This window comes from Podarcis muralis, chromosome 3, assembly GCF_964188315.1.
Source record: "Podarcis muralis chromosome 3, rPodMur119.hap1.1, whole genome shotgun sequence".
Taxonomy (NCBI): Eukaryota; Metazoa; Chordata; class Lepidosauria; order Squamata; family Lacertidae; genus Podarcis; species Podarcis muralis.
The window spans coordinates 31,714,859-31,741,742 of NC_135657.1; the positions used below are offsets into that span (position 1 = coordinate 31,714,859).

At 41.2% G+C, this 26,884-nt stretch overlaps 1 protein-coding gene across 6 annotated transcripts; it reads right to left on the reverse strand.

The window, feature by feature from the left end:
* Window positions 1–917: 917 nt before the first annotated feature.
* LIN9 (lin-9 DREAM MuvB core complex component) lies at window positions 918–25,207 on the reverse strand. 6 transcript variants are annotated; one of them, XM_028724506.2, is made up of 15 exons: window positions 25,079–25,207; window positions 15,428–15,460; window positions 15,035–15,129; window positions 14,557–14,661; window positions 13,138–13,271; window positions 12,180–12,305; window positions 9,949–10,106; window positions 8,546–8,679; window positions 8,205–8,324; window positions 7,944–8,045; window positions 7,583–7,663; window positions 5,976–6,101; window positions 3,106–3,288; window positions 2,595–2,692; window positions 918–2,229 (listed from the first exon to the last, which is right to left on the reverse strand). In XM_028724506.2, the coding sequence occupies exons 1-15, from the start codon at window positions 25,155–25,157 to the stop codon at window positions 2,124–2,126; spliced, it is 1,680 nt and encodes a 559-aa protein (XP_028580339.1). In that variant the 5' UTR covers window positions 25,158–25,207; the 3' UTR covers window positions 918–2,123. The 6 variants fall into 6 exon arrangements, with proteins under 6 accessions (XP_028580339.1, XP_028580342.1, XP_028580343.1 ...); XM_028724509.2 differs by lacking the exon at window positions 25,079–25,207 and adding an exon at window positions 23,805–23,849; XM_028724510.2 differs by lacking the exon at window positions 25,079–25,207 and adding an exon at window positions 21,394–21,630.
* Window positions 25,208–26,884: the final 1,677 nt, after the last annotated feature.

Sequence of the window (26,884 nt, forward strand, 5' to 3'; positions counted from 1 at the left end):
CAGGCTGTCACTGTTAAAAGGGGATGCAGAGGCTGGCTGAGGATGATGGGAGTTGTAGTCTAAAACAAGGGCACCGGGTTAGTGAATGCTGATTTAAGCAGATCAAACCAATTCCAGTTAATAGCACCACTGGTGGTGGTTATGTTAGTTTGGTTTGCCTGGAGTTGGTTGACTTGGGAGAAAGACACAGGGAAGAAATTCTATTGTGAATATGACTCAGTATACAGAGGTACCTTTGAGAAATACACACAACATAGACCTCTTGACAGCAGCAGTTATAGTAGAAAATAAAGATTAAAAGCACAAATCCTATAAAATCAAAGTGGTTATTTCACAACCAAATAAGGAGTCAAGTCCTAGGATTTCCATAGGATTATACAAAAATACAAATTGTTCCTCTTTGTGAGAGGAGCTGAACCTTGGAAAGAAACCACATACACATTGATCTTTTCCTGACCCCATTGTCTATGAAAAAATGAAGAGGCATTTTACTACTGTTCTGTCCACTAACATTGGCTCAGGCAAACACCCCCCCCCCCATAACAAAATTCAATTTTATGACACCAATGGTTTTGTTTCCATAATGAAAATGTTATGTGGTAACTGACTGAAATTGGGGACATTGTACTAGGTCTACTATCTGGTTGCTGCGGTTTTGCAATCTAGCAGCATATACATTCTATGAAATAAATATATAAATTGCAGTGAAAAATACACCGGGGAGTCTTTCACCCCCCGCTCCCAAATTGGATGAAGTTCAAAGTCCATCTAAACATTCTCCACCACCTCTGCACACACCTTCCAAATCACCAGGCAAAAATGAATTTCTGAAAATATATTAACTAAACGTTTTAAAACTATTTCAGGCCTAATGCTCATGTTTCGCAATTTTAGTAAAACATTACAACTTACATAACTCAATGAGAATAAAAGATTTATGCATTTCTTAAAAGAACAGGTTTTGCTAAATATAGACTCTGCAGTTAAGTTTTGAAGCAGCACAAATACACACACAGAATACAGAAGCATTTTTAAAACTATACAAAATTTTAAATTGAAAATAATTGTTTACATTTTCTTTTTACATTAACATACAAAAGACCTCATTTTATGAGGCATGAAAGAATCAAAACATTGCTACAGCTATCTAAAAATTCAAATCTGGAAACAATTTATTACACTGAAGCTTTACAAGTCTATTCTAAATAAACAACTCAATACACCCTTTTTACAAGATTGATACTTCTGTGTACTCCTCAGATCTTTGCTTTTTATTTTTATTTAGGCAGTTCAGGGGACTGGCTATCGAACTGCATCATGAACTCTGTTAATTGCTTGATAAGCAGGTATCTAGTTTAAGTTTGTGCAACAAATCAATGGAAAAATATTACCAGTTATTTGTGTGAAATACCTTAACTAGAACACTTTGCCCATTATGGAGGGGGAAAAGCAAGTCATATCAATTTCTGGGAATTCAGCAGTCCTTTTCTACTCCTTCATTAGATTACTTTTATAAGTTATGATAAATAAAGACATTCAAACGATATTAACTGATTTACAGGGATTCCCAGTATCCACAAGTGTACAATAGCTACCTACCCACTCCCATTCCTTTGCATATCCTGCTGCCACTTCGCAAGAACAGGAATACACACTGCTTTTTACCAATCACAGCACTCTTCAGAAACTAAAATCAAAAGGCAGTGAGACACAAGTACTAGGCTTTCAAGAGGAGATTGCTATGCAACCTCTGTGTCACTTCCTTCTTCAAAACAGCTCTCAATAGTTGACAGAATAGTTGCAAATAAATTTAAAAGAAAAGTATTCTTGCTTCACATTATAAGAAAACACGTCTGTATAACTTTCAGTTCAAAAACAACATACCTATGTACTTTTATAACTAAAGGTTAGGTGTTAAACAAGATACAGTATGTGCATAGCAAGTGATGAAGTCTATAGCAATGCTGGTAATTTTATGCTGGTTTCTTCAGAAGCAGTACAATGGATCTCAAAATATCCTCTTTTCCTATTTCTTCTAGCAGTTAGGATATTTGGTGAAGCTTATATAAGAAGGCTTTTTCATAACTACATTCTGTACACTTGGACGAAGGTGAACGTTTCTTTCAGTCTCTGTTGGTGTTATTTGCAGCAAAGGCATGTAGATTTCCCATCTGGCTGAGGCCACTCTGGATGTGTGCAACGTGGATCTCAACGTTATTTTGAAAACAACTAAAGAAAGAAAAAGTTTTCGTTTGTCAGCATCTCTGAAATGTTCAACATACTGAATGTATTACAGTCTTTCAGTATAACCCCCCCCCCCAATGTATTCTACTCCCCCTGCCTCAGTGAGATCTCACCGCCCCCAACAATGGGTGTGTTCAGGACTTTTTTTTTAATCTGTCCTGGCTTTGGGGATATAAATGTTTTTAAACTCTTGCTGCTGTTTTAAATTAATTTTTCTAATTATTGTTATAATGTTGTGTTACAGAAAGCTTGTACTGTAAGCTACCCTGGGCTCTGCCCCCCCCCCCATTTTAAAAGGCAGATGTATAAATACAAATAAGCACACCAATAAATAAAATACAAGTTATTACCTGATGTTGGTGGAATCTATGGAATTTTTGATGTCGTTTAATGAATCTGTTAAAGACTTAAACTCAAAGGAGTTTAGATCGCCTCCTTCTGCTAGACACTAGAAGAAAATAAATTTTAAAAATTAGAGGTTCAGGAGATAATACATGTTACAGCTGTTTACAAAATCCAAAAACTGTGGAAACTGCTCTGCCACTTTGTGCATCCTGCTTGTGTGGGGTGGGAGGCTAAAGGAGGTTAGTGGACATTGATGAGGTCCTCAGAGGGTGCACAAACAGTAAGGGAGCACTACAGACTAGGTTCTGAGAAGGAAATGTAATGACAAGCCAAGTCCCTCTCTGAAATTTGCTGGGGTGGTATGTACGGGGGAAGTTAGTTATTAGGGGTAGCAGACTTCCACACTTTTCTGAGGCCAGCATTACTGTTTCAGCATCGGGGACAAGGCTGAGCCTTGGCAGCATCCCTCACCTCAACAGGGGGAGTATGCATTTTCATTCTCTCAGTACCATTTACCTTAATCTGCAGTAATATTGCTGTAAGCCTAGCAATCAAATCCGTCAGGTTTTCATTCTGAACACACGGCTGTCCTGTTGTTGATGTATTTGACTGTCTGACAATTTCCTGAGCTTCTTCTTCACATCTCCGTCTCAGATCTGTGGGATGGTCTGCAGGCTGTAGACCCTGATCTGGGGCAAGCTGGGAGATAAAATGAACATAGATCGAATTAGATTTTGTCTGCCAAGAGTTCATCCAGGTTCTATATTCTAACATTATCGCTGACTTATATTCTGTTTAAAATGGAGAGGTTATGCTATCTAATGTAACAGTATCTGACTGAACAAGTTTTGCATTTGAACATTTTGAAAGCACCACCACTCCATTAGGGACAGTAGCAGAAAATGGTAGTGTATAAAACTAATAGAATAGTGTCCAACACTTCAGACTGCAGATATGGGATGCAATTTTTAATGATCCCTACATTTTAAAAGGGACGTGGGTAGTGCTGTGGGCTAGGGCTTGCCGATCAGAAGGTCAGCGGTTCGAATCCCTGCGATGGGGTGAGCTCCCGTTGCTCGGTCCCTGCTCCTGCCAACCTAACAGTTTGAAAGCACGTCAAAGTGCAAGTAGATAGATAGGTACTGCTCCGGCGGGAAGGTAAACGGCATCTCCGTGCGCTGCTCTGGTTCACCAGAAGCGGCTTAGTCATGCTGGCCACATGACCCGGAAGCTGTACGCCAGCTCCCTCGGCCAATAAAGCAAGATGAGCGCTGCAACCCCAGAGTCAGCCACGACTGGACCTCATGGTCAGAGGTCCCTTTACCTTTACACTTTAAAAATCCCTTCAAGCAGAAAACTAGCATAGTGGGCTGGAATAAGAGCTCTCTCCTTGATATACTAGCTCTTTATTTGTGGGGAAGCAATTAAATAGCATCCCTCACCTGCAATTTCAGTTGCTACTGTCCATTCTACTGTATCAGAGACTTACTACCTCATTCTCTTGCATTTGTATATCATATTGCATGTGTATAGTTAAGTATTTCATTCAGTTATGTAGCAAATATGTGAAGAGGCTTCTAAACAGTTGAAGGAATATCAGTTCAAGGTGAATTGGAAGTCTCTCTCTCTCTCTCTCTCTCTCTCTCTCTCTCACACACACACACACACACACACAGAAATGGGAACTGCAAAAAGTAACTGTTGCAGCAAGAAATGCTCAAGTCCTTAGTTTCATATGACCATGCCCTCCTCTTCTATGATTCTGTTCTATTCCCCTAATTGACACTCAATATTCTGTGGTTACTGAACATGCTCAATCCTCATTGGACTGTTTGTGAGTTTTGGTTTTCTCTCTCTCAAGGTTCCTACTAAAGACCTCTGCAAATGTAAGGCTTCCGCTGAGTGCGCCAATACTGCTCTGTTTCTTTGCAGTGGCCTCCTTTTGCTAGAGAAAGTAATGAAATCTTTAGAATCATATACCAACAGATATCCAGGCAGAAGTGATTTAATTATTACCATATTAATCCCCCCTCCATTCTTTTCTCAAGAAATATTACAGATGGTGGAGAGCATAAGGCTTGTAGTATTTGAAACTCCCATTGTTCTAAGCTCATTTTGCGACAGGGAATTTCATTAGCGTGAGCAGTTTCTGTGCTCTGGGCGCAGTACTGTGCCTAATATTTCAGATTAAAACTGCCACTGTTGAAGAGACCCTCTTAAGAATATTAGGGGGGTGGGCAGGGGGACGACTAGACCATGTGAAAATTGAACGTAATATTTTAGCTGCAGTTCATTCATTTTCAGCTTGTATTCTTGTTATAAAAGAGCGTGCCTAGACATTCCGTTGTTGCACCCATAACCAAGGTTTAAGGTCCCATTTAGCTCCTAGCTTTCATATCTGTTTCTAACACCTTCTGCCCCAGGGGTAGTCAATCTTTTTATACCTACCGCCCACTAATGCATCTTTCTTGATGGTAAAATTTCCTTACCGCCCAGCAGTGCTCGATGGAAGGAGGATTCAGCCTGTGCCGTAGAACCCCCTACCACCCACCTAGAATCCTGAAGCACCCACTAGTGGGTGGTAGGGAACCAGCTGACAACCCCTGGTCTACCCACTGGAGAGTGGCACTGTACGAAACAATGCCTTAATTACTAATATGAAAGAGAACAGTTCCCCATGCTTGCAAGTCATGGCAGCATGGTGTAGTGGTCAGTGTGGGACTTAGACCTGGGAGACCAGGGTTCAAATCGCTACTCGGCCATGACCCCCAGTGGGTTATCTTGGGCCGGTCACTATCTCTCAGTTTAACATACCTCACAGGGCTGATGTGAGAATAAAATGGAGGAGGGAAGTGTATATGCCACCTTGAGGAACTTGGAGAAAAGAGGAGATATTGCATTATACTAGGTAGGTATTTGTGTTGTGAGAAGGGCACTCTGCTCATGCCCACATGCACTCTCTTCACTTGGCCTCAAGAGTAGGGCTTATGTTTGGTTCATATTTCTTTAGCTTCCATTCCTTTTTCAGTAGTGATATTGTGTTACTAATATGGTGCCTTAACTATTTAGCCCTGTGCAACGTAACACTAATTTTCAGTAATGAGAGATAAGTTCTAGTTGCAGATGTTGGCAGAGGACATGGTGAAATGAATTCTGCATGTGCTCAGAGACACACTTATCCTATTGCAGTCATGCTGCGGCAGCTTTCCAAAATTCAAAACAGGAGATATTCACAGTCTTCCCCAGAAATGCCAGGAATTGAACCAGGGACACTTCATGCAGAACTGATGCTTTACAACTGAACTATATCAGTTTCTGAGGCTGCTATGGGTTCTTCCAATGGCTATAATCCTCTATTTGGGAAAGATAGAATAGCAGCATTTTACCTCATAACAATACTGTTGAACTTTATGTAAAACTTTGTTTAGATCCTTGTTCAGCTGTTCAAGATCTAAGACAATAGTTGCGTATCTTCTCTGAAATTCAATGCCAATAGGCATTGAGTAGGATTTCTGTGCAAAGAAAAGAGAAAGAAAAGAATTAAGTGCACAAAGCAATAACTTGTTTATTTCTTGCACAATTAAAGTGAGATTTCAAAACAATTTGGTTTTGAAATACTTTTGACATGAGGGCTTCTTAAAAATGCTTGCTGCATTACCTAGCCACCTTAAGGAAAGTGTGAAAATGTATTTAAATTTCCTATGAAGATTTAATCAATGAACCAACAGAGGGTCCTTTCAAAATCAATTCCTGCAAATAAATGTGAATTTCTGGTGCAGATATTTTCTAAACTGTATTACATTTTACTTATTTTATTACACCCTTCCCCCTATGGAAGACCAAGGCAGCAACTGTATGCCTATTTAACTGATGCATGTCCAAGATAGCCTGGGTTGAGTTCAGATTTAGTGCTGCTGAAATCCTACAAACAATTACCTGTCAGTTCTCAGTGGGATTTACCGTAATTTTGAGTAAGCATGCATAGGGTTGTGTTGTAAGGTGTTTTAAATGGAGAAAGATTCCTTCCAGGTCTTGCTACAATTTTTTATTTGAACTGTGACAGCAAATATAAGGTCGCTCTGTGTTTGTTGAATGCTCTTCCCCAGGGAGGCTCGCTTGGCACCTTCATGATGTCTTTTTAGGAACCAGATGAAAACACTCCCTCTTTGCTCAGGCCCTTAGCCAATTAAACATTCTATGGCTTTTTAAATTGGGGTGGGGAAAGAGCATTGCTTTTGTTTGTTATTATATTATGTATGTTTTTATCGTAAACCACCCTGTGATCCTCAGATGAAGGATGGTATAGGAATTGAATAAACAATAATAAAAGATAGCCACAAAAGAACATCTTAGAAATATATAGTTCTTTCTTTATGTCAATACTTAGAAAAGCTGCTACTAAGAACAAATTATTTTCAAGTACTCTCCCACTCTTAACTAGATCTGAGAGTTAAAACCTTCAAACTGAGGCTTGGAGGCTCAGGGGGATGGGGCATGGGGCCTTCAATCCAAATTCTGTTACAGATCTTCCTTTGTTTGAACTTAGTTAAACAAGAAGCATACACCTTTAAAACTCCTTAAGCCCTGTGTAACCTTTACAAGACAGCTGAAACAAGTACAGTGGTGCCTCGCAAGACGAAAATAATCCGTTCCGCGATTCTCTTCGTCTAGCGGTTTTTTCGTCTTGCGAAGCAAGCCCATTAGCGCTAAGCGGATTAGCGCTATTAGCGATTTAGCGGCTTAGCGGCTATTAAAGGCTTAGCGGCTAAGCTGTTAAAAGGCTATTAACGGTTTAGCGGCTTTGAAAAAGGGGGGGGGAAGCGGGGGGGGGGAAATGGCGAGACTTGCAAGACGTTTTCGTCTTGCGAAGCAAGCCCATAGGGAAATTTGTCTTGCGAAGTGCCTCCGAAACGGAAAACCCTTTCGTCTAGCGGGTTTTCCGTCTTGCGAGGCATTCGTCTTACGGGGCACCACTGTATACATATATATTTACCAATTTTTCTGCTTCTGTGTTCATCTCCCTTAATTGCTTGATGTGTTCCTTCTTGATCATAAGAATCTTTGATAGTCTGGTCTGCAGAAAACAGAGAAAGCATATCAGAATAAATATAAGATCAGTGGATTGTAAAATACATTATAAAGTAAAAACTTAGCAAACTATTGTTGTGGATATAAATCAGACGACCAAGATACAAATTAAATGTACAGACGATATAATCTGGCTTTCAAAGATTTAGGGAACGTCATTGTAGATGCTTGACAGCCATGTATAAAGTAATTAAACCGATTTTTTACTTTTGGAGATGCTCAAAATCAGTACAGATAAAACTGAAAGAAAAGGAATTTACACTCACCACTTGGATAAGGAATTCTACTGGAAAACCACCTAATGTCTCACTATCTGAGCCTGAAAATTTGTTCTTCCAAGAAGACTGTCCTAGTAAAGGATCACTGTCCTATGCAACAAAGAAAGTTGCCTTAAGCATTTTATTTCATTCATTCTTATGTATTAGTTAACTATAGAATTTATTGAAATGATACTTTAATTTGCTTCAGATGGTTTAAAATGCAGCAAATTACTGAATGAATAAAAAAATTCACTTTAAGATACTTACTGTAATTGGTGACTGGAGGGAAGGTGTGTAATGTAACCGAGGAGGAGTCATAAAGAATCTAGAAGGTCGCTGTTTTTGTCCAAAGGCAGCAATTGGCATGGTTTCATGAGGTTCATTACTCTTTAAGTTAGAAAGAGGAAGAAAAGTTAAGCAGCATTCACTACGATTAAGAGTAATATCTTGAAAAAGAAAATGTATTTTAGATATATTAATAAAGTTGACAAAAATACTATATGCCTTTCATTCTTGAATTATCTTGTAAAATAAATTTATGGCATTCATCTGGGAGAAAAGAATTCACATGCTTGCAGACTTTTTTAAAAAAAGTAGATATTACTTACGAGAACTTCATAATCTGGGATTGTATGCGTTCCAAGCCCTGACCTCTCAAAGGTTACTCTGTAAGTAGCATTAAGAGTGTCAACAGCATCTATCTGTCCAGTGAAGAGTCCATCATGAGCACCACGTAACCGTGCTAAAATAAAAAAACAACCCCAGTCTTAATCAGAGCAAAATATTGATGCATGCCACAGAAATCAGGTGTGGCTTCCTCTGCCTTTCCAGCCTGAAGCAGTTGCATCCAGTTTCTAGCTCACATCACTCAACTCTGGTCTTTTGTCCTTCTAATTAACAGATAGTCGAGGGAGAAAGGCCCACCCTGTGGCACAGAGTCATTTCCTTTGTTTCCTTAATGACCCATACTTAACAGGCTATTACCAGGCTGACTATTCCAACAACCGAATCCATGCTGGATCCAGGAATTAGGAGGGTGGCTCAGGCATACAGCATCTCATAACACTATCTCCTGCGAAGAACAAGACATCTGTCCCCCAAAGCTATGGGTACAGTAAGGCGACTATTTAATGATAGAAGCTACTATTTAATGATGGAATCAAGAGTTCTGCCTCAACAAATTCTGTACCAGGAAAGCAGAATTCTGTGCCTAGTATAGTATTGCAAATTAAGTTTTAATCTCATATATTTTCTTATTTTGCACAATTTAGTCTGATTTTCTAAATGGAAGAGGAAAAGGCAGGTGTAGGACCGTGACCCCCTGTCCCTATCCCAGAGAATCCTTTCTGGCTTCTAGGATTTCACTAGGCATCGCTTGCCTAATGTAAAAGCCTATCTTCACATAGCTATGGAGGCTAGAAGCCTGCATTTTTCAAAATGGAAGATTAGATTGTGAGGAAGCAGAATTATGTGCTTGTGAGGAATCAGAGAATACAAAGCCCTTATTATAAACATGGCAGGAAACAAGTGAAGCTAAAACCCCAAATGGTGGGCATTTAAAACAAAGCTGCATTCTTATTGTTCTATAATTCTGGACAAGGCTGGGACAGCCCATTCTAGATGGCTGGTAGAAAGACTAATGGAACCAGTAAGCAGAAAACCCCCAGTGATGTTAAAGAAAGAAATGCTGAGTTAAAGAAAATAGTGGCAGACAACAGTCATGGAAGTGACAGGGTGGGTTAAAAGGAATTATGGAAGCTAGCTCTTGATTTAAGTACATGGTCCAGTCAAAGACTAGAGAAGTTTTGCAAGAGTATGCCATGTATCTTATAACTACTTGGGTCATTTGAAATGCCAAACCTAGGGAAGGTAATCCTGTTTACAGATGGTGCAGTACTAGCGGGGGAGATGTAAAAGCTTCACTCCTTTAAATAACTTCAAGTTAAACTACATCTTCAGAATTCAACACCGATTAAAACAGTAGTGTAATTTAGAGATGGGGAAAAGGTACCTGTAACTTTTGTTCCTATAACTAGTGGCAATGGAATTTCTTCTGGAAGATCTTTAAACTGGGATATATCTGCCACCTTCCGCTGTTGCAAAAGTCTAATTTTTTGCCGTTTCTGTTTTAATGCGGACCTTTCCTCTTCAAAGAATGCAGAAGAGCATCTGCAAAACAATTGTAATTTCTTTACTCTGTGTTCATTTATTCAAACATCTTATAGCTTTATCCTCAAAAAGTATGATAGATTGGGTTGCAACCAACAGTCACACAAGAACATCCACTTCTGCAATGGGAATTTCCTCCCTCAGCCCTCTGGCGCAGATTTCATTGATGTGGGGGTAAGTTCCAATGTGCAAGTGGAAGTCTTACACTTAACAGGACTTCGTTGGATAAAACTGACTGCTTTTATACACTTTTTACATTGAGGGGGGAAATCAGCACAACAGAAAGCAAGTGGTACACAGACTGGAAAGGTTCCCTTGCAGGAGTATTTGACAGAACTGAAATCTGTATGTGCTGAAAGTATAGTTTATCCCTGACACACACTGACACACAGAAACGATGGTTGTCGGTAATAAATGCAGTTAGATGCAATATGTTTATCCTTTCTTTGCAAAACTGAAGCCTGTCAAAACCAACTGTGCAATGAAGAGAAAGCACTAATGGCTAACTGACATCTGTACAGACAGAAGACAGTGGTTATGAGGTTGAATGCATACAATTTGGCTATCAACAGTGCAATCTTATGCATGTTTATGTAAGTCTACTGCATTCAATGGGGATTACTCCCAGATTAGTAAAGGTAAAGGTACCCCTGCCCGTATGGGCCAGTCTTGACAGACTCTAGGGTTGTGCGCCCATCTCACTCAAGAGGCCGGGGGCCAGCGCTGTCCGGAGACACTTCCGGGTCACGTGGCCAGCGTGACATCGCTGCTCTGGCGAGCCAGAGCCGCACACGGAAACGCCGTTTACCTTCCCGCTAGTAAGCGGTCCCTATTTATCTACTTGCACCCGGGAGTGCTTTCGAACTGCTAGGTTGGCAGGCGCTGGGACCAAACAACGGGAGCGCACCCCGCCACGGGGATTCGAACCACCAACCTTTCGATCGGCAAGCCCTAGGCGCTGAGGCTTTTACCCACAGCGCCACCCGCGTCCCACTCCCAGATTATGTGTACATAAAACTGCAACCCAAGGTATCTGGATTTGAATTCCTAAAAAGGTTTCTAACCATTAGAGCTATAAAGTACTATGATAGTTGTCTTAGAACAACTGCAAGAAGCGTGCTATAGTCATAAGAAACAGTTATCACATGGGTGATGTGTTTTGTTTTGTTTTTTTGCCTTGCCCATGGCTGAAATTCTTTCTGAATGCCATATAAACAGACCCTGCTCCTTTGTTGCGGCTTTCTTCCTCAAGTCAGCAGGATCTATTTGATTTGTGGGGCTATCCTTAAACAGTTTATCAACCCCAGGCTCATAATAATAATAATAATAATAATTAAAAAAAAAAACACATCCTAAAGAAGCTAGGGAAAATGGTCTAATCCTTTAGCATCTGTACTGGTTGTCTGTTATTTATGCTGTCTTATAAAGCTTTACTGGTCTTCATTCAGTCCATTACTGATCCTGATACCTGAATCAGATGAACGTAAGAGACAGAACCTATTCCGAAAATCAGAATTACCTTACTCAGTGGTTTCAGGTAGATGTTTAAAAATGGAGAGCAATACAGAACCCTACACAACCCCATAACATAAATGTCAAGAAACCAATAAGTAGTTTTCCAGTGGTATCTTCTGGAATCAAGCTTCTAGGTACGAATGGAAACATTGTGTTCCCATTTCTCAGCCCTATGCATAAGGATGTCATGGTCCACGGCACTGAAAGCTGCCAAGATACTTAACATGGTTGTGCTCTCCCAGTCCAGTATGGGGAGGGGTGGGGCACTTTGAGAATAGGATGCTGGACTAGAGGGGCCAGTGGCCTGGTCCAGTAGGCTCTTCTTATGTCCTTATTTGTTGTACACCTCAAGTGCTTTGCATTCATCATCAGGCTGAAACTTGGCTACATACTCAATTACGATTATGCAACATATTCTACATTCTTAAAATTACCCATTAAGCACCAACTTTTTAAAATGATCATCCAGGAAACCCTTCAACAAAAACCACCACCACCAACTCCCCACAAAAACTCTACGGTCTAAAGAGCCTTCAGTCTTTCAAGCTAATATTTTACCTTCGTGGCTTCCCCATAAGCCGTCTGATCTTTCCCCATTCAACTCTTGTTAATTTTCTGGTTTTCAGATTGGGAAAAGATTCTTTCAGGCAAACGCAGAAATCATTATCACCTTCAAAGAGTGGCCTATTAAAAACAATTGGTATTCTGTCATTATATTTTCAAGTACATTCAGAAAATGTATTATGACATGCCAACACAATTTTACCTCCATATACCTAAGACTAGAGAATTTTGCTTCCTAAATGTTTAAATTATAGTCACTTGTCAACTTGGGCTTATTTTAATTTCTTCATTTTACAGGAAAAATGTTATAACTGAAAATTAAAATGTTATAACTGAAAAATATTTTGAAACTAATGCAGTCAATTTAGAAATGAACAAAGCATTTTTACAAAAAAACAACAACCAAAAAACACTTTCCTATTTATTAAAACTCTGCCTTGCATAATATAGTTTACAGAACCATGAAAGTCATTATTACTTTTATGACTCCAGCAACTGTACTATTCAGAAATTAAAGTAATAAGCTTTGTAACATTAGAAATATTGCTATAAGTTGTCACCAATATAAAGTAGGCAAAAATGATGATAAGAACCAGGCCAAGGTATATCTTAATAAGAATACAGCAATTATTTTCTTATCTCTTTAAAAAACTTGCTATTGCAAAACATTTTGCAGAGAAACTGATGAGCAATATTTAATTCTTGTAACTGTATTAAAATCTGACAAAACCATTTTTGCCCCATTTTGCTTTAAAAAAACAACCACAAGTTTCACTGCACAGCTATGAAGCAGCCATATGAAAATACAAATAGCTTAATTCCAGTATATTGCTTTACAATGCTATCTCATACATGCCTACACAGAAGAAAGCACCTTTGAGGTAAATGGTACTTGCTTCCATGTCGGCATAGGATTGTAATCTAAAACTAACAAATGAAAAGTCATACATACTTATCTATATTTGAATAGAACCACTCGTAAATACACCATTTGTGTGCTTTAGGAAGTTTGAGTAAGTTACGTAGCCGCAAACCGATCTTCTGTGATGCCTTTTTGTCTGGTGTTGGCATTGTTGCTGTAAACTTCTAGATAATAATAAAAATAACAACAACCAGAGATTACTAACGGAAATACTAGAAGAACAGAACCACAGAATTATAGAGTGGGAAGTGACCCTGAGGGTCATCTAGTCCAGCCCCTTGTAATGCAGGAATCTCAAGTAGATCATACATGACAGATGGCCACCCAACCTCTGCTCAAAAGCCTCTAAGAAACTTGGACAAGTCTTAAGGGAAGTGCTGTGCAGTTAAAAACCTCCAAGGAAGGAAAGTCCACGACCTCTCTTGGGAGTCTGTTCTACTCTAAAACCGCTCTTACTGTCAGAAAGTTCTTCCTGATGTTTAGTGGGGATCACCTTTCTTGTAACTATTGGTTCAAGTCCTAGCTGAACCGTTTGTCTTAGTTTTTAGTTGCTGCTTTGTTGATAGTGATTTATAGATTGTAATTGTTTTACTGATTATCTGTTAATTATTTCATATGCTTTATGCCGTACTTGTGATGTTCTGTTAAGCTCTACCATGTTGTTATTTCTTGTTTGTAAGCACTTTGGGATTCATCTGAATGAAAAGCAGCACAGAAATACAACCAATCCACGTTGCAAACCTGAGTTCATTCTGAGCTTTGGCCCACCTGACCTTCTCCTTGCAATGGTTGGCTACTCGTGAATACTCTTTTCTTCGTGATTTCTCATTTCTTCCATTTTTTACATGCCCTTCATAAATCTCAGTTCATCTGTAAGCCCCTTATGCAGCCACACTGGTTTCTTTAAGAGCAGCCCACTTTTCTTTCTTGTTGGGATTATCTGCCTTTGTCCCTTCAATCTTTCACCTTTAAGAAACTCCCATCCAACCTGGACTCCCTTCTCTTTGAGTATTTCTGACCATGGAATCTCACCCAATAGTTCCTTAAGTTTTTTGAAATCAGGCTTCTTAAAGTTCAGAGTGGATGTTCAACTACACTCAGTTTTCATTGCCTGTGTATAATGAAACCCAAGAGGACATAATCAGTTCCTCCCAAGCTTCCGGGTACTTTCACTTTTTCGATCAGTTCCTCCCTGTTGGTGAGGACCAGGTCCAAGAGAGATGATCCCCTTGTTGCTTCTTCCATTTGTCAGTGAGGCAATGGAGGAATTGGTTGGACCTTACATTCTTGGTAGAGTTTGAGTTCTAACAGATATTGCAGTAGTTGAAGTATCCCATGACTACTATATTTCTCCTTTTTAAATGTGTTTGGATTTTTGCAATAAAGTGGAAACTGAGAAGGTTTAGTTTACCTATCAATGAATGCAACAAACTTTACAGATTAACATACCTGGGGAACCATTGCGACTCTCTGGTTTCTTTTGGGTGACCGTGTATTCATTTGCCTTTCCTCTTCCTCACAAAAGGACCGACTTCGTTTTGAACTTCTGAAGGGCTGGAGCAAAAAGAAAAATCTGACTCAATCAACTGAAAAGTTTCACAATGCGCTTTCCTGCAATACAGCAAACCCATGATAAACAAGCAGAAGATGCTTCCTTTAATATAATCTTTCTTGATCTATGTAGCACAGCTACAGACTTTTGTGGCCTCTAGTTTCCCTCACCTTGCTTATTTTACTTAGCTGAAAGCAAATTTACCTAAACAGCTGGCTTCCTTTTGTACAACTGTTACAGTACTCATGTAATGTCATATTTTATACTGATACTCTGCGCTTACGAAACCGGGAAAAATGTTTATTCTTAAAAAATTTAACGGCCAAAGGAAAGAAAACAAGAAGACTACTAATATAGGTCAGTGTTGCTCCTTACCATTTCTACAGCAGCTCCTGCATTCTTGCCTTTCCAAATGGGTGTTTTCTGCAAGGAACTGAATTTTTCATTCCATGTATTTGATAAACTTCCCTCTGTATTAAGTTATAAATCATAAATATTATTATTCCTATGTAAAATTAATATAATGTTCTCTAAAAATCCTTTACTGTACAAATGAAAACTTAAAAGTTTACCATTCTTAACATTAAAGATATAACCACATTGTAAAAAACCTCTGTTTAATTTTTAAAAATTATGTTATCTTTCTATTTTGAAAATGCAGCCGACTTCCCACTTAAGAATGAAGTGCTCTTTAGATATTCATTCACACCATGACTGAACTTTTACTTCCACAAGTACAACAAATTAAAAATAAATGGTATGTCCTACCTTTCAAACTAACCAGAGCTTTTGCTGATGAACCTGAAATAAGTAAAAAAATCCAATAAGGGAACAATATTTCCTGACAGTGGATTCACAGTTCTTTCAGCATTTATAGCTAATTTATTTTTCTTTCTTAATAGGGAAATGCCTTACAAGTGTAAATAAGCTTCAGCCTGTTCAGCTATTATGGCTTCCAACCAAGGAAGTATTAATTCAGGGAATATGTACTTCTGGGAAGATCAGGATTCTCTGTGAAAACATCCTCAGCATGCTCACAAAGTATTCATCAGAGAAGTGTAGCTATGACAGCTAAGTCAAATTCAAAGTATAAAGTATAAATACCAGTTGTGTCCACCTGATACCCCTCCTCTTAGGAAGGCTCTTTGATCCAGCAGAACCTACCATCAACAGAATAAGTATTGATGTGATCTTTGGTAATTCCCCCTGCAGATTCCACACCATCTCCCATACTGTACGGAAGGATCCATAGCAGATTTGAGCAGGTATGGAGTTGAAGGGGGTTGGCATTTGTATGTCTTGGAAGACAATGAGGAGTGTGTGCCTTTGGAGGTGAAGTCAAACTGTTGGAAGGTTGCAGTGCCTGCTGTGGCTGTAGAGACTGATGCAGGATAGACATGTTTTGTTGCAGCTGGGGCAGATGAAGGCACTGGATGTGTTGCTGCAGATGCACCATGACATTTCTTCTCTCTGTGCTCCTTGCAGCAGTCATTTGTCCTCTAGTCAGTGCTGTGGACACACAACCTGACTGGTTGTCTCCAGGTACTGTGGTTGTCTGCAAGGGATTCCCACACGGTGGGGTTAATGTTGCCAGTCTTCATGTCACATTTGCAGACATCTTTGTAAAAGCCAAAGGGCCTAGGTTGAAGGGAAAATCTCTGAAAATCACTCCAATTCCTCGACTACTAATTTAAGTTCCCACTGGATCAAAGAGTTTTCTTTTGGTGGAGGAACACCAACTAGATACACCCCAGAAGCACATTAACGCTAGGGTTATTTCACACATATAATGTCAAATTATTGTATGATGGTAAAGAAACAAGGACTGTGCTCCGTTGCCCTGGTCCCTTTGCTAATCCCCTAATTACTAACTTCCTGATATTCAGCAAACCATATTTTGTGGTTTCATCCCAGGAGCATGAATACAATCTCTTCAACTATAAAGTCAAAGTAAGCCAAAAAATGAAAACATGCAACATAGCAGTAATACACTGTTCATGCAGCTAAGTTGGTAGATGTGCTAAACTGGTAACCCTTTGTTCCATTATTTCACTACTACAATTTCAATATGTAAGCATCAGCACCAGCTGCCAGCAGTAAAAATGGCCTAATAAACAATTTGCATTAGGGACCTGAAACGGTTCAAACCTTGTTTACTTTAGATTGAAATAATGAGTTTATTTATGCATTGCAAACATTTTTTCATGGTAGAGAAGAGGATACAAAAGGAAAGTGCATTAGTATCTCCTTAACCTCCAATGTACGTTCCATTTCTGTCATCATTAATCCCTCTCACCTGCTTTTTATGATATGAACTAAGACATGATCTTCATACTCGCTTCTAGCTGAGTAACAAATTTCACATTGTGCTGATGAATAATTTGTAAGGGGAAATATTAGTGAAGATGTAAGGTCTTATCTTTACTAATATTTCCCCTAAAATTCATATGTTCATATGTACAGCATAGGAAGGACAACAAACAGGTGAGAACTGGCAAAGCAATGTTATTCATTCTTTGATTATCACCTCAATCCCTGTTATACCTTCAGCATGTAAGAAAACTGTAAAATAATACACATTCTTTTAAAGTGTTTTTATTATATCTGTGACAAGGTGGTAGGCCAGGAAAACAAACACACAGCAGGGAATAAGCTTAATAAAATTGTTTCAAGTATAATATTTGTAGCAGATTTGAAAGTAAGGAGCATTAGCTGTTCAGATGTTTCGCACAGAAAAGCAAGATTTGCAGCTACTATTTTAAAACACCACCAAAATTGTTGAGCTTTTTTTGGGAAACCTCCCCCCCAAATAGTGGTTTTAAGCTTTGGGAGCTGTTTCCGCTGTTTTTTCCTCTGTGTTGCCATACATTCGAGGTTTCTCTGACATTTTGCCAATTCAGCAATTTTTACACCCGAAAACCAAGACATGTCAGGAATTTTCCTGACATATGGCAAGCCTATTTACTGTGGTGAATAAAACATATTCTAAACTTACTGGGTGACAATCAATGTTAGTCTTACTTACAAGTTGGTCATTGAATGGATTTAAGTCCATTGCTTTTGATAAGTCTACTATGAGTATGACTTAGCTCAGGCATGGCCAAACTTGGCCCTCCAGCAGTTTTGGGACTACAACTCCCATCATCCCTAGCTAACAGGACCAGTGGTCAGGGATGATGGGAATTGTAGTCCCAAAACAGCTGGAGGGCAAAGTTTGGCCATGCCTGAGGATATCACCAAATGTAAGACAAAAACATGAAGTGTTACAGTCATTCTGAACTGTAGTTATGAACTACAGTTATGACAGAATCAGTCAAGGTTATTCCTTCCTAACAGAAGGCCTTGGCAGTATATAAACATTCTGTATTAGGAGACGCATGTATGAAAATGTCGTGCAAAGCAGTGATAACAATGGAGACATTCCTCACTGTCTCCTTAACTACAGTAGACATGTGAGTTGCCAGAAGAAAATGCTTTAAAAGCTTTACATCACCACAGCAGTTCTCCAAATACATACAAAAACAGAACATGGCAATATGTCTACCAGGTAAGAACCTATTTGATGGATAACATCGTTGATTTGCTTGCCTTCATGGACAAGAAGCGAGCGATACATTTACAGGATAGTAAAAGAAACTGCTACTTTTCTAGATGCACATCAGCTTTTAGGGGGGGAAATGCTATGTTGCCAAAGCTGCTGTAATTTACAAAATAAAAGCGTTCATACAAACTCTCCAACAGTCCAGTGCTATGGTTGCCTGTGCAAAGCTAAAGAATAGGACCAGGTGTGTGGGATGCTGGTCCACAGAAAATCTGCAAACAGTTGTGATAAATTAGTAAACCCCAAACCTATCGGACTCTACTATAATGTAGCAGTTCAAGACTGTGTGCTCCAGTGGGACAGAAATACAGTCTTAGGTGTCCCATGAATCAAATCTGAGTAGAGAACATAGGCACCAGAAGCAAAAAAACAGCAAATATTACTAGTAGTAGTTATTACATTTGTATACTGCCCTTCATTCAAGGATCACAGAACAGTTCACAACACAAAAATGCAAAATGAGAACACATAATACATACCCCCCCAATAACCTCCCTTCCCATAAACACATTTAAAATGCCATTAAATGTTTAATCACACAATGGCCTGGTTATAGAGAAATGTTTTCACCTGACACCTAAAGTTATGCAATGAAGGCACCAGGCAAGCCTCTCTGGGGAGTGAATTCCACAAATGTGAAACCACCGCAGAAAAGCCTTGTTCTTGTGCTGCTATCTTCTGGTCCTTTCATGGAGAGGGCACATGGAGAAGGGCTCAGATGATGATCACAGGGTTTGGGTCGGTTCAAATGAAGAGAGGCAATCCTTGAGGTATTGCAGTCGTAAGCCATTTAAGGCTTTACAAGTCAAAACCAGTCCTTTGAATTGGGGCCGGAAGCCAACTGGTAGCCAGTGCAGTTGGGCCAAGATTGCTGTAGTATGTTCAAACCATCTTGCCCCGGTGAGCAACTTGGCCACCAAATTCTACATCAGCTGAAGTTTCCAAACCATTTTCAGAGGCAGCACCACATAGAACGCATTGCAGTAATGTAATTTAGAAATTACCAGAGAATAGAAGACAGAAGTTAGGCTATCTTTGTCCAAATTAGGGGCACAGCTGGGCCACAAGCCAAAGCTAATGGAAGGCATCCTGTGCCATCGAGGCCACCTGAGCCTCAAGTGACAGCAAAGGATCTGGGATTACCCCGAAGCTATGTTCCTACTCTTTCAGAGGGGGTGTAACCCTATTAGGAGCAGGCAATCTCCTATCCATCCAGTCTAGGGAACTACCCACTAACAGTGCTTCAGTCTTATCTGGATTGAGTTTCAGTTTGTTGGCTCTCATTCAGTCCATTACTGAGGCAATACAATAGTCCATCGCATCGACTGCCATACCTGCAGATGTAAAAGAGTAGAGCTGTGTGCAATCCGCTTATTGCTGACAATGCACTCCAAAACATCAATGCTCCCACTCATCGGCTTCAAGTAGATGTTAAACAGGATAGGGGATAAAATTGAATCCTGAGGAACCCCACATTGAAGGTTCCACAGGGCAGAAGAACACTCCCCAAGCATCACCCTCTGGAAATGGCCATCCATGTATGACCGGAACCAATGCAAAGCAGTGCTATGCACCCCCAACTCTGACAGTTGCTCCAGATGGATACTATCGTTTATGGTATCAAAAGCCATTGAGAGGTCGAGGAGGATTAACAGGGACATTTTTCCCTGTTTCTCTCCCAAGAAAGATCACCATACAGGGTGACCAAAGAAGTTTCTGTGCCAAAACCAGGCCTAAACCCCTATTGAAACAGATCAAGAAAATCAGTTTCTTCCAAGAGCATCTGGCTCTGGTCTGTGACTACCTCCTAAAGAACCTTGCCCAAGAAGGGGAGATTGGCAACTGGCCAGTAATTACTTAAATTTTTCTGAATCCAGGGAGGGCTTCTTAAGGAGTGGTCTTACCAATGGCTTGTTTCAAGCAGGCAGGGACCACCCCCATCACAGTACCCTCTCTGCTAGTTTTTATTAGTCAAGAGCAAGAGCTCAAGCGGCTTCCCTGACTGATCCATATATCTTGTCCACATCCTCAAGCCTTACCAACTGAAAATCATCCAACACAACAGGACTAGACAGTGCTTTGGACACCCCTTGAGAGTCATTACAGTGGTGCCTCGCAAGACGAAATTAATTTGTTCTGCGAGTTTTGTCGTCTTGCGATTTTTTTCGTCTTGCGAAGCACGGTGTCAGGAAAGTTTTGGAAAAGCTTCAAAAATACCAAAGTCTTTAAAAACCTCAAAAAAGGCTACCACACCGCGTTCTATGAGTTGCTCCTCAAAGTCAAGTCGCAACTGTATTAACGGTGTTAAGAAAAAGGAAACAAACTTGCAAGACGTTTCCGTCTTGCGAAGCAAGCCCATAGGGAAAATCGTCTTGCGAAGCAGCTCAAAAAACAAAAAACCCTTTCGTCTTGCGGGTTTTTTGTCTTGCGAGGCATTCGTCTTGCGAGGTACCACTGTACTATAACAGCGGAGTCAAGATCCCTGTGGTTGCAAGCGATGATGAGACAAAGCAAAATCTTACTGACAACATTGATTTTCCCTCTGTCCCTGTGCAATGTTGTACAGTAACGATAAAAGATCGGTTTTACTCTCACAGATTAGCCACAGGTCCCAAGACTCAGATGTTATAATGCAATACAACATCACACACCTGTATTTTCAAAGACCACAAACAGAAGAGAAAATGAGCAGTAAGCTGGAAGCATGCTGAGCAGATAGCCCACACACCAGTCTAGCACAGACCCAGATGAAACCAGTTAGGAAGGCAGTAACAATTAGTATGCAATACTGCAAGAACTGTACTAGAACAGCAGTCATTATTTGCCAGCACTACTGAATCACACTACCAGATTATGATCTTAGGCTACTTTCTTGATGGTAAGTTAAGTTCCATTACACTTGAACGGGACTTATTTGCAAATAAATGTTTTTAGAGTCAAGGTATGAAAGTGGTTGAGAAACGTTTATCTAACTACAAAAGCCTACCTATCACTTTGTGAAGCTGGTGGAGAGTGGGATGTGGAAATTTAATAGAAAGCTGTTACACCACAAATGATTGAATAAGAAGACGATATCAGCACCCTACTCCTCCCAAGTGAGCCAATTAAGTTTAGTTTATGTAGCTTAATTTACCTATTTTGCTTCATTTTTTTGGCCTGGGCTAATGGGAATTGACAGCTTTGTTCAGATGTTGATGCAGAACATCCCAACAGATGCACCTTTTGTAGAGGAAGGAACTTCTGGCTTGAATGATTATGAGTAGCACTTAGCAGTTATTATTTATGTGAATGCAGTCATCACGCAAACTACTTATCAGCATGGCTGCACCAACGCTACTTCCTCCAGGCGGCTGTGTCCTTCAGAATGCTCTTTGGGGGATATCTGGACTGGACCCATGTGTCCTTATAAAAAAATATTCAGTTTACTGAGCAGAAACCTGCATTTTTTAAAAAACAAAAGATAAAGCTTTATGTTGTTCAATTCCATACTGCCAAAAGATTTGTGCAATAGGTTGACAAGCCACAGTTATTTAGATAACTGTGTTATCTAAATCAGTAGTCTTCCACTTTTTCAGACCAAGGACCAACGTTAACCCAAACATGCATTTGGAAACCCACTTCTTAATTTCCCCCATATATTTGAATGGTGGTAGTGCTGCTGTTGTGACCTAACTTAAATCAAGCTGCAACCTGGTAGTGGGTCCTGGCCTACCAGTTGAAGGCCAATGATCTAAATACATGTTCATACCTTGTTAATGACATGATGTTCGGAAGGTGGTTGCATGTGCTAATGAAGATGTATCTTGAGTTTTCTGATTATCATGCTTGGAGTGGGGAGGAAATTTCTTCTATGTCAGAGTAGACAACAAGCTGTAATTGCCTTCCTCTAACATCTGGCTTGGGTGAATTTCTCAAGATATTTGGTATATAGATGCACTGTGCAATTCCTTAGTGAGTGGTCATCTCTGACATGATGTTGATGCCTTCTGCCTGATGCACATGTTTATACTTGGGATCATGCAAGTTAATATGTAGATAGATTAGTGCTAGTGCAAATGATAGGTACCTGATTCAATATTAAACATACAAACAAATGTCTTGCATGTTCTCATTAAAGAATTCTCATACAGGTCATTTTCATATATGCATCTCCCAGTACAAAACGCTTGTATATAAACATTGTGCATTCCCACTCATTAGTCTCACCCTATGAAAAGGAGTAAGTTTAAATGATAGCCCCAAATCATATCAGACTAGAAAATACCTTTCAAAATGACCCTTACACCTTGTCATGTGGAACCAATGGACCTACTGAGAATGACTAACATTTGATATCACCTAATACATTGAGTATGTTTTACCAATCATAGTAAACAGTAACCAAAATAACCCAACTTCCTTACTTTCAAATGTACAAATATAACTCAAAATAATTTTATTAATATTGTACAGTTTTCCCACATACTAATGATTTAGTTCCTTGTTCAATCTACTGTATAGCACATTAGACAAATACAATTCAATATTATAGCCTATATTCACAACAAACTTCAAAGTCATTGATAGTTTGTCCATAAATGCAATTTTATATAATTCACTGTTTTTCTTTAAGCTTCAACTTTTGCACCACCACACAGTTGTGAACTTGAGTTTATAGTAAAAGTAAAGGTACCCCTGCCCGTACGGGCCAGTCTTGACAGACTCTAGGGTTGCGCGCCCATCTCACTCAAGAGGCCGGGGGCCAGCGCTGTCCGGAGACACTTCCGGGTCACGTGGCCAGTGTGACATCGCTGCTCTGGCGAGCCAGAGCCGCACACGGAAACGCCGTTTACCTTCCCACTGGTAAGCGGTCCCTATTTATCTACATGCACCCGGGAGTGCTTTCGAACTGCTAGGTTGGCAGGCGCTGGGACTGAACAACGGGAGCGCACCCCGCCACGGGGATTCGAACCGCCAACCTTTTGATTGGCAAGCCCTAGGCGCTGAGGCTTTTACCCACAGCGCCACCCGCGTCCCCCTGAGTTTATAGTATGTACAGTATATCGCCTTGCATTATTTCCTGCACATTTGAACAGATCTTTGGCCACCACCTGCATAACTACTAAATGAGTCCATATGCAGTAAGATTTCATGTTTTGTATTCATTTTTTTGTTTTCATATACAAATTTTCAGTGTATGTATACATGCAAACCTGCATCAATTTCCACCAATTCAACACAGAATACTATATGGAGGTCACCCAAATGTTCCTATTCCTTAGAAAGAAGTTTACAGTGGCATCCACAGTATGTAACACCTCCTGTTAATACTCTGATTACTTTTTTACATAAACATAATAAAAGGTCAAGTGAATCTTGACCGGTCTCAGGGTGAATTTCTGTGGCAGTTCCCAATCCTTCATATATAATAAATGCATCAGAGGATATGCATTATTTTTATGTTGATAATATGAGCCACCAGTCTTCTATATCCAGTGCTTACTCACTCTTTTTTATTTGCTTATATTGGCACACCACCCAAGTAGAACTCTTGGAGCAGTTTACCTGTGAAGTTGCTTTACACTTTTGAGCTGAGAAACATTGTGCCTTCCATCTGCCAGATTCAACGAAAATGCTTCCTCATGAAGATATATTACTTATTTTTGCTTCCCTGGACAACCTGAATGCCCCCTCCTCCACATACATGGAACTTCTCAATATACCATGCCACAATTTTCCATGGTGCAACATACATAGCAAGCCAACTCTAGGAAGCATATTCAACCCTGCCAAGTGACCAGCCAAAAAACCAGTGCTTTTTTTCTTAAAAAAATGTTAGGGGTACTCTCATTTCTCTACTCATATTGAAATACTGCCCCTCAATGCGGCCAAACTTAGATTCACAAAATGTTTAGGGGTATGCGTACCCCACAGAAGTACTGCACAAAACAATGCGCTATCACTACCTTGGTTCCAAATTCAGAGGTTGCTAAATTACTAGTTGACATACACAAGAGAAACAACAATATGGACCTCTCCTTTGTCACTTTCACTATCCTGCTGCTATGGACAAGAGGAGAGTGAAAAACAATGCTTTATTTATCCTGGTTAAGAAACTATCTTCCTAAGCAGCAGGACGTTCCGTAGTGAAAAAGGGTGAGCACCTAAACCACCCCCAAAGCATCGAAGGTTAGTGTCATGTCAAACCCCCGGGGCAGGGTGCCCATGGCAGCTCAGAGACCTCCCCAACTGCGCTGTGGTGGTTGCTGTACCCTTTATTTCCACTGCCTCTCCCGGAGAGGTGCAATGTCAGTGGCAGCCACCTGCCCTGCACGCAACACTTCGCTGCCCGGCCTAGGGAGGCTTCCACGCCTCCCTTTCCTCCCCGGGCAGTGCCCCGGCCTGCACCAAGACTGGGGGTGCAGGGTGCGGCTCACCCCCGACAGGAGAAGTGGAGGTTATATAACAGCGGCTTCCGGCCCTGCTCTGCTGGCCTCTCCCCGCCACCGCCTCCCGAAGAGGGCAGCTCCGGGGTGCGGGCGGAGGGGAGGCCCCGGGAGAGCTGCACTAGGCCGGGCACTGAGGGAGGAGGAGACTGTGGCTCCGGCCCCGCACAGCTCCCACAACAACAGCAGCAGCAGCAGCAGCAGCAGCAAAAGCAGCAGCAGCAGTAGCGAGCGCCGCCGGCGGCGGCAGCCGGAGCAACCTGGGCGGCTGAGGGCCGGGGGAAAGGGAGCAGGCGGAGGGTCCCGTCCCCGGGACCGCCCTTTGAGGAGCTGCGGCGGAGGAAGGGGCCGAGCGGCGGGACGGAGCGAGGGGCGCCGCGGGTCGCTACTCACTCTCGTCAGGCAGCTGATCCAACTCCGCCATCTTGAAGGAGCCGCGCCGCTTTTTCAAAGGCTGCCTGTCGCGGTGCATTGTGGGGGAGGAGACGGAGTCCTCCAGCCCGCTTGGCTGGCGGAACCGGGGCGGCAGGGACGCGCCAAGCCGCTCAAGCAGCGCGCCCGGGCCGCCGCCGAGGTGCCCGCGAAGGCAGGCGCGGCCGGGAGCGCGCTCCGCTTGGCTGCAGCGCGGCTGTCGGCTCTCTTTCGTAGCGGCTTGAGAGAACTCCCAGCGCCGGGACTGGGAAGAGCGCTGGCTTCCCTGCCGCCCCGGGTGCAAGGGCTCCCCCTCTGACACGCGTCTTGCAGTCGTGGGCATGGTTGGGGCTGATGACGCGCAGAGCCACCGGGCTGTGCATCTCGTGCTCTGCTCTCAGGGGACAGTTGGGTGTTGTGGTGCGGGGCGTAAGAGAAACCCCCGCTCCCGTCCCCAAGTAACTTGTCGAGGTGGTACTTTTTGTTGTTGCATTATCTTAATTTCTGGGCACCGCATTCTAAGGAGGCTGCGGGGTTTTGTTTTCCGAAGAGGGTGAGGGAGTTGGAGACCACGTCTGACGAGGCTGGGTATATATTTAGCTTGGAGAAGAGAGACCATTAAGAGGCGGCATGATACCCATCTTGGGGTATGTTGAAAGGCTGGCCCACAGGTGTTGGAGCACACCCTGTTTCCCCACAGCGCAAGACTTTGAACCGATGGGTTCAAATGACAAGAAAGGAGGTTATGAATAATCCGAAGGAAGAACTGTAGGAGCGATTCAGTTCAGTCTTCTCCATTGCCCCTCCAACATGGTTTTTTCCTCTCCCAGAAAGAAAGAAAATCATCATGATAACGACAGCTGACTAGAGTAGATCTTTCTGCAGTGCGTGCTGCCATTGAATGCTAGTAACATTTCTTCAGGACTTCTCCGGGGAGTCACAGGGCAGCTTCCGTTGCTAGACTCAAACTCCCATCATCCTTGGCCGTTGGACTTGCTGGCTGGGGCTGATGGGAGTTGGAGTCCAATAGCACAAGGTCCCTATCGCTCAACTAGGGCGACTATAGATTTGCAGTCTTTGTGGAATATGGGAGGGGCTGTGTAGTAAGTAACCATAGTTGAGATGTGACCAAATTTGAGCACTTTACGTTTATAAAATATGATAATTATATTCCTTATAAAATGGATGTAATTTGTCCTTACTAAGAAATTTAGCATGCAGAATCAAGCTGTCTGCATTTTGGAGAAATCTGATAAAGAATGCCTCAATTGCAGCATTTTTAAAAAAAAGGTATTTCTCTCCCCTCCCTTATACTATATAGGGAGTGAGGGAAAGAGTTACATCAATGATTTCTGGTATTCAATTGAATGTTGGGGGTCTTGCCTATGGTGGTCTTCAAGTGGAAGCTAGAAATTGGAGCTGTAACTAAGGACGGAACAATGAATTCTGCCTTTAATGTTGCTGTCACAGCAGTGGGGATTTTTTCATTTGATTTCCTTGAAATTTGAAATGCCTCTGCACCTCTATGTAAATATCTCATGCAAATTCCATTAGGTTGCGGAGACACAGGCTGAAAGCTGCACTCAGCCGTTAAGCTCACTTTGGTTATCTTGGATCAGTCATCTGTCTAACCTACCTCACAGGGTTGTTGTGGAAATAGGTGTTACCACTCTCATTCTATTTCCATGATTTAATAATAATAATAAAGCTGAAAGAGGGGTGAATTGAATGGCTGTGGCAAGTGTGTAAGCCTTTTCCGCTGTATCATTTCCCTTAAATTACCCTTCC

What these genes read in the sequence shown, in the direction of transcription:
- LIN9 (XM_077925622.1), bottom strand. Translation starts at nt 16,151, where the DNA reads ATGACTGCTGCAAGGAGCACAGAGAGAAGAAATGTCATGGTGCATCTG. An exon ending in GAGTCGCAATGGTTCCCCAG is followed by an intron (nt 13,272 to 14,556) that starts GTATGTTAATCT and finishes ATTATTATCTAG; the next exon opens with AAGTTTACAGCAACAATGCC. An exon ending in CTTATGGGGAAGCCACGAAG is followed by an intron (nt 10,107 to 12,179) that starts GTAAAATATTAG and finishes ATTGTTTTGCAG; the next exon opens with ATGCTCTTCTGCATTCTTTG.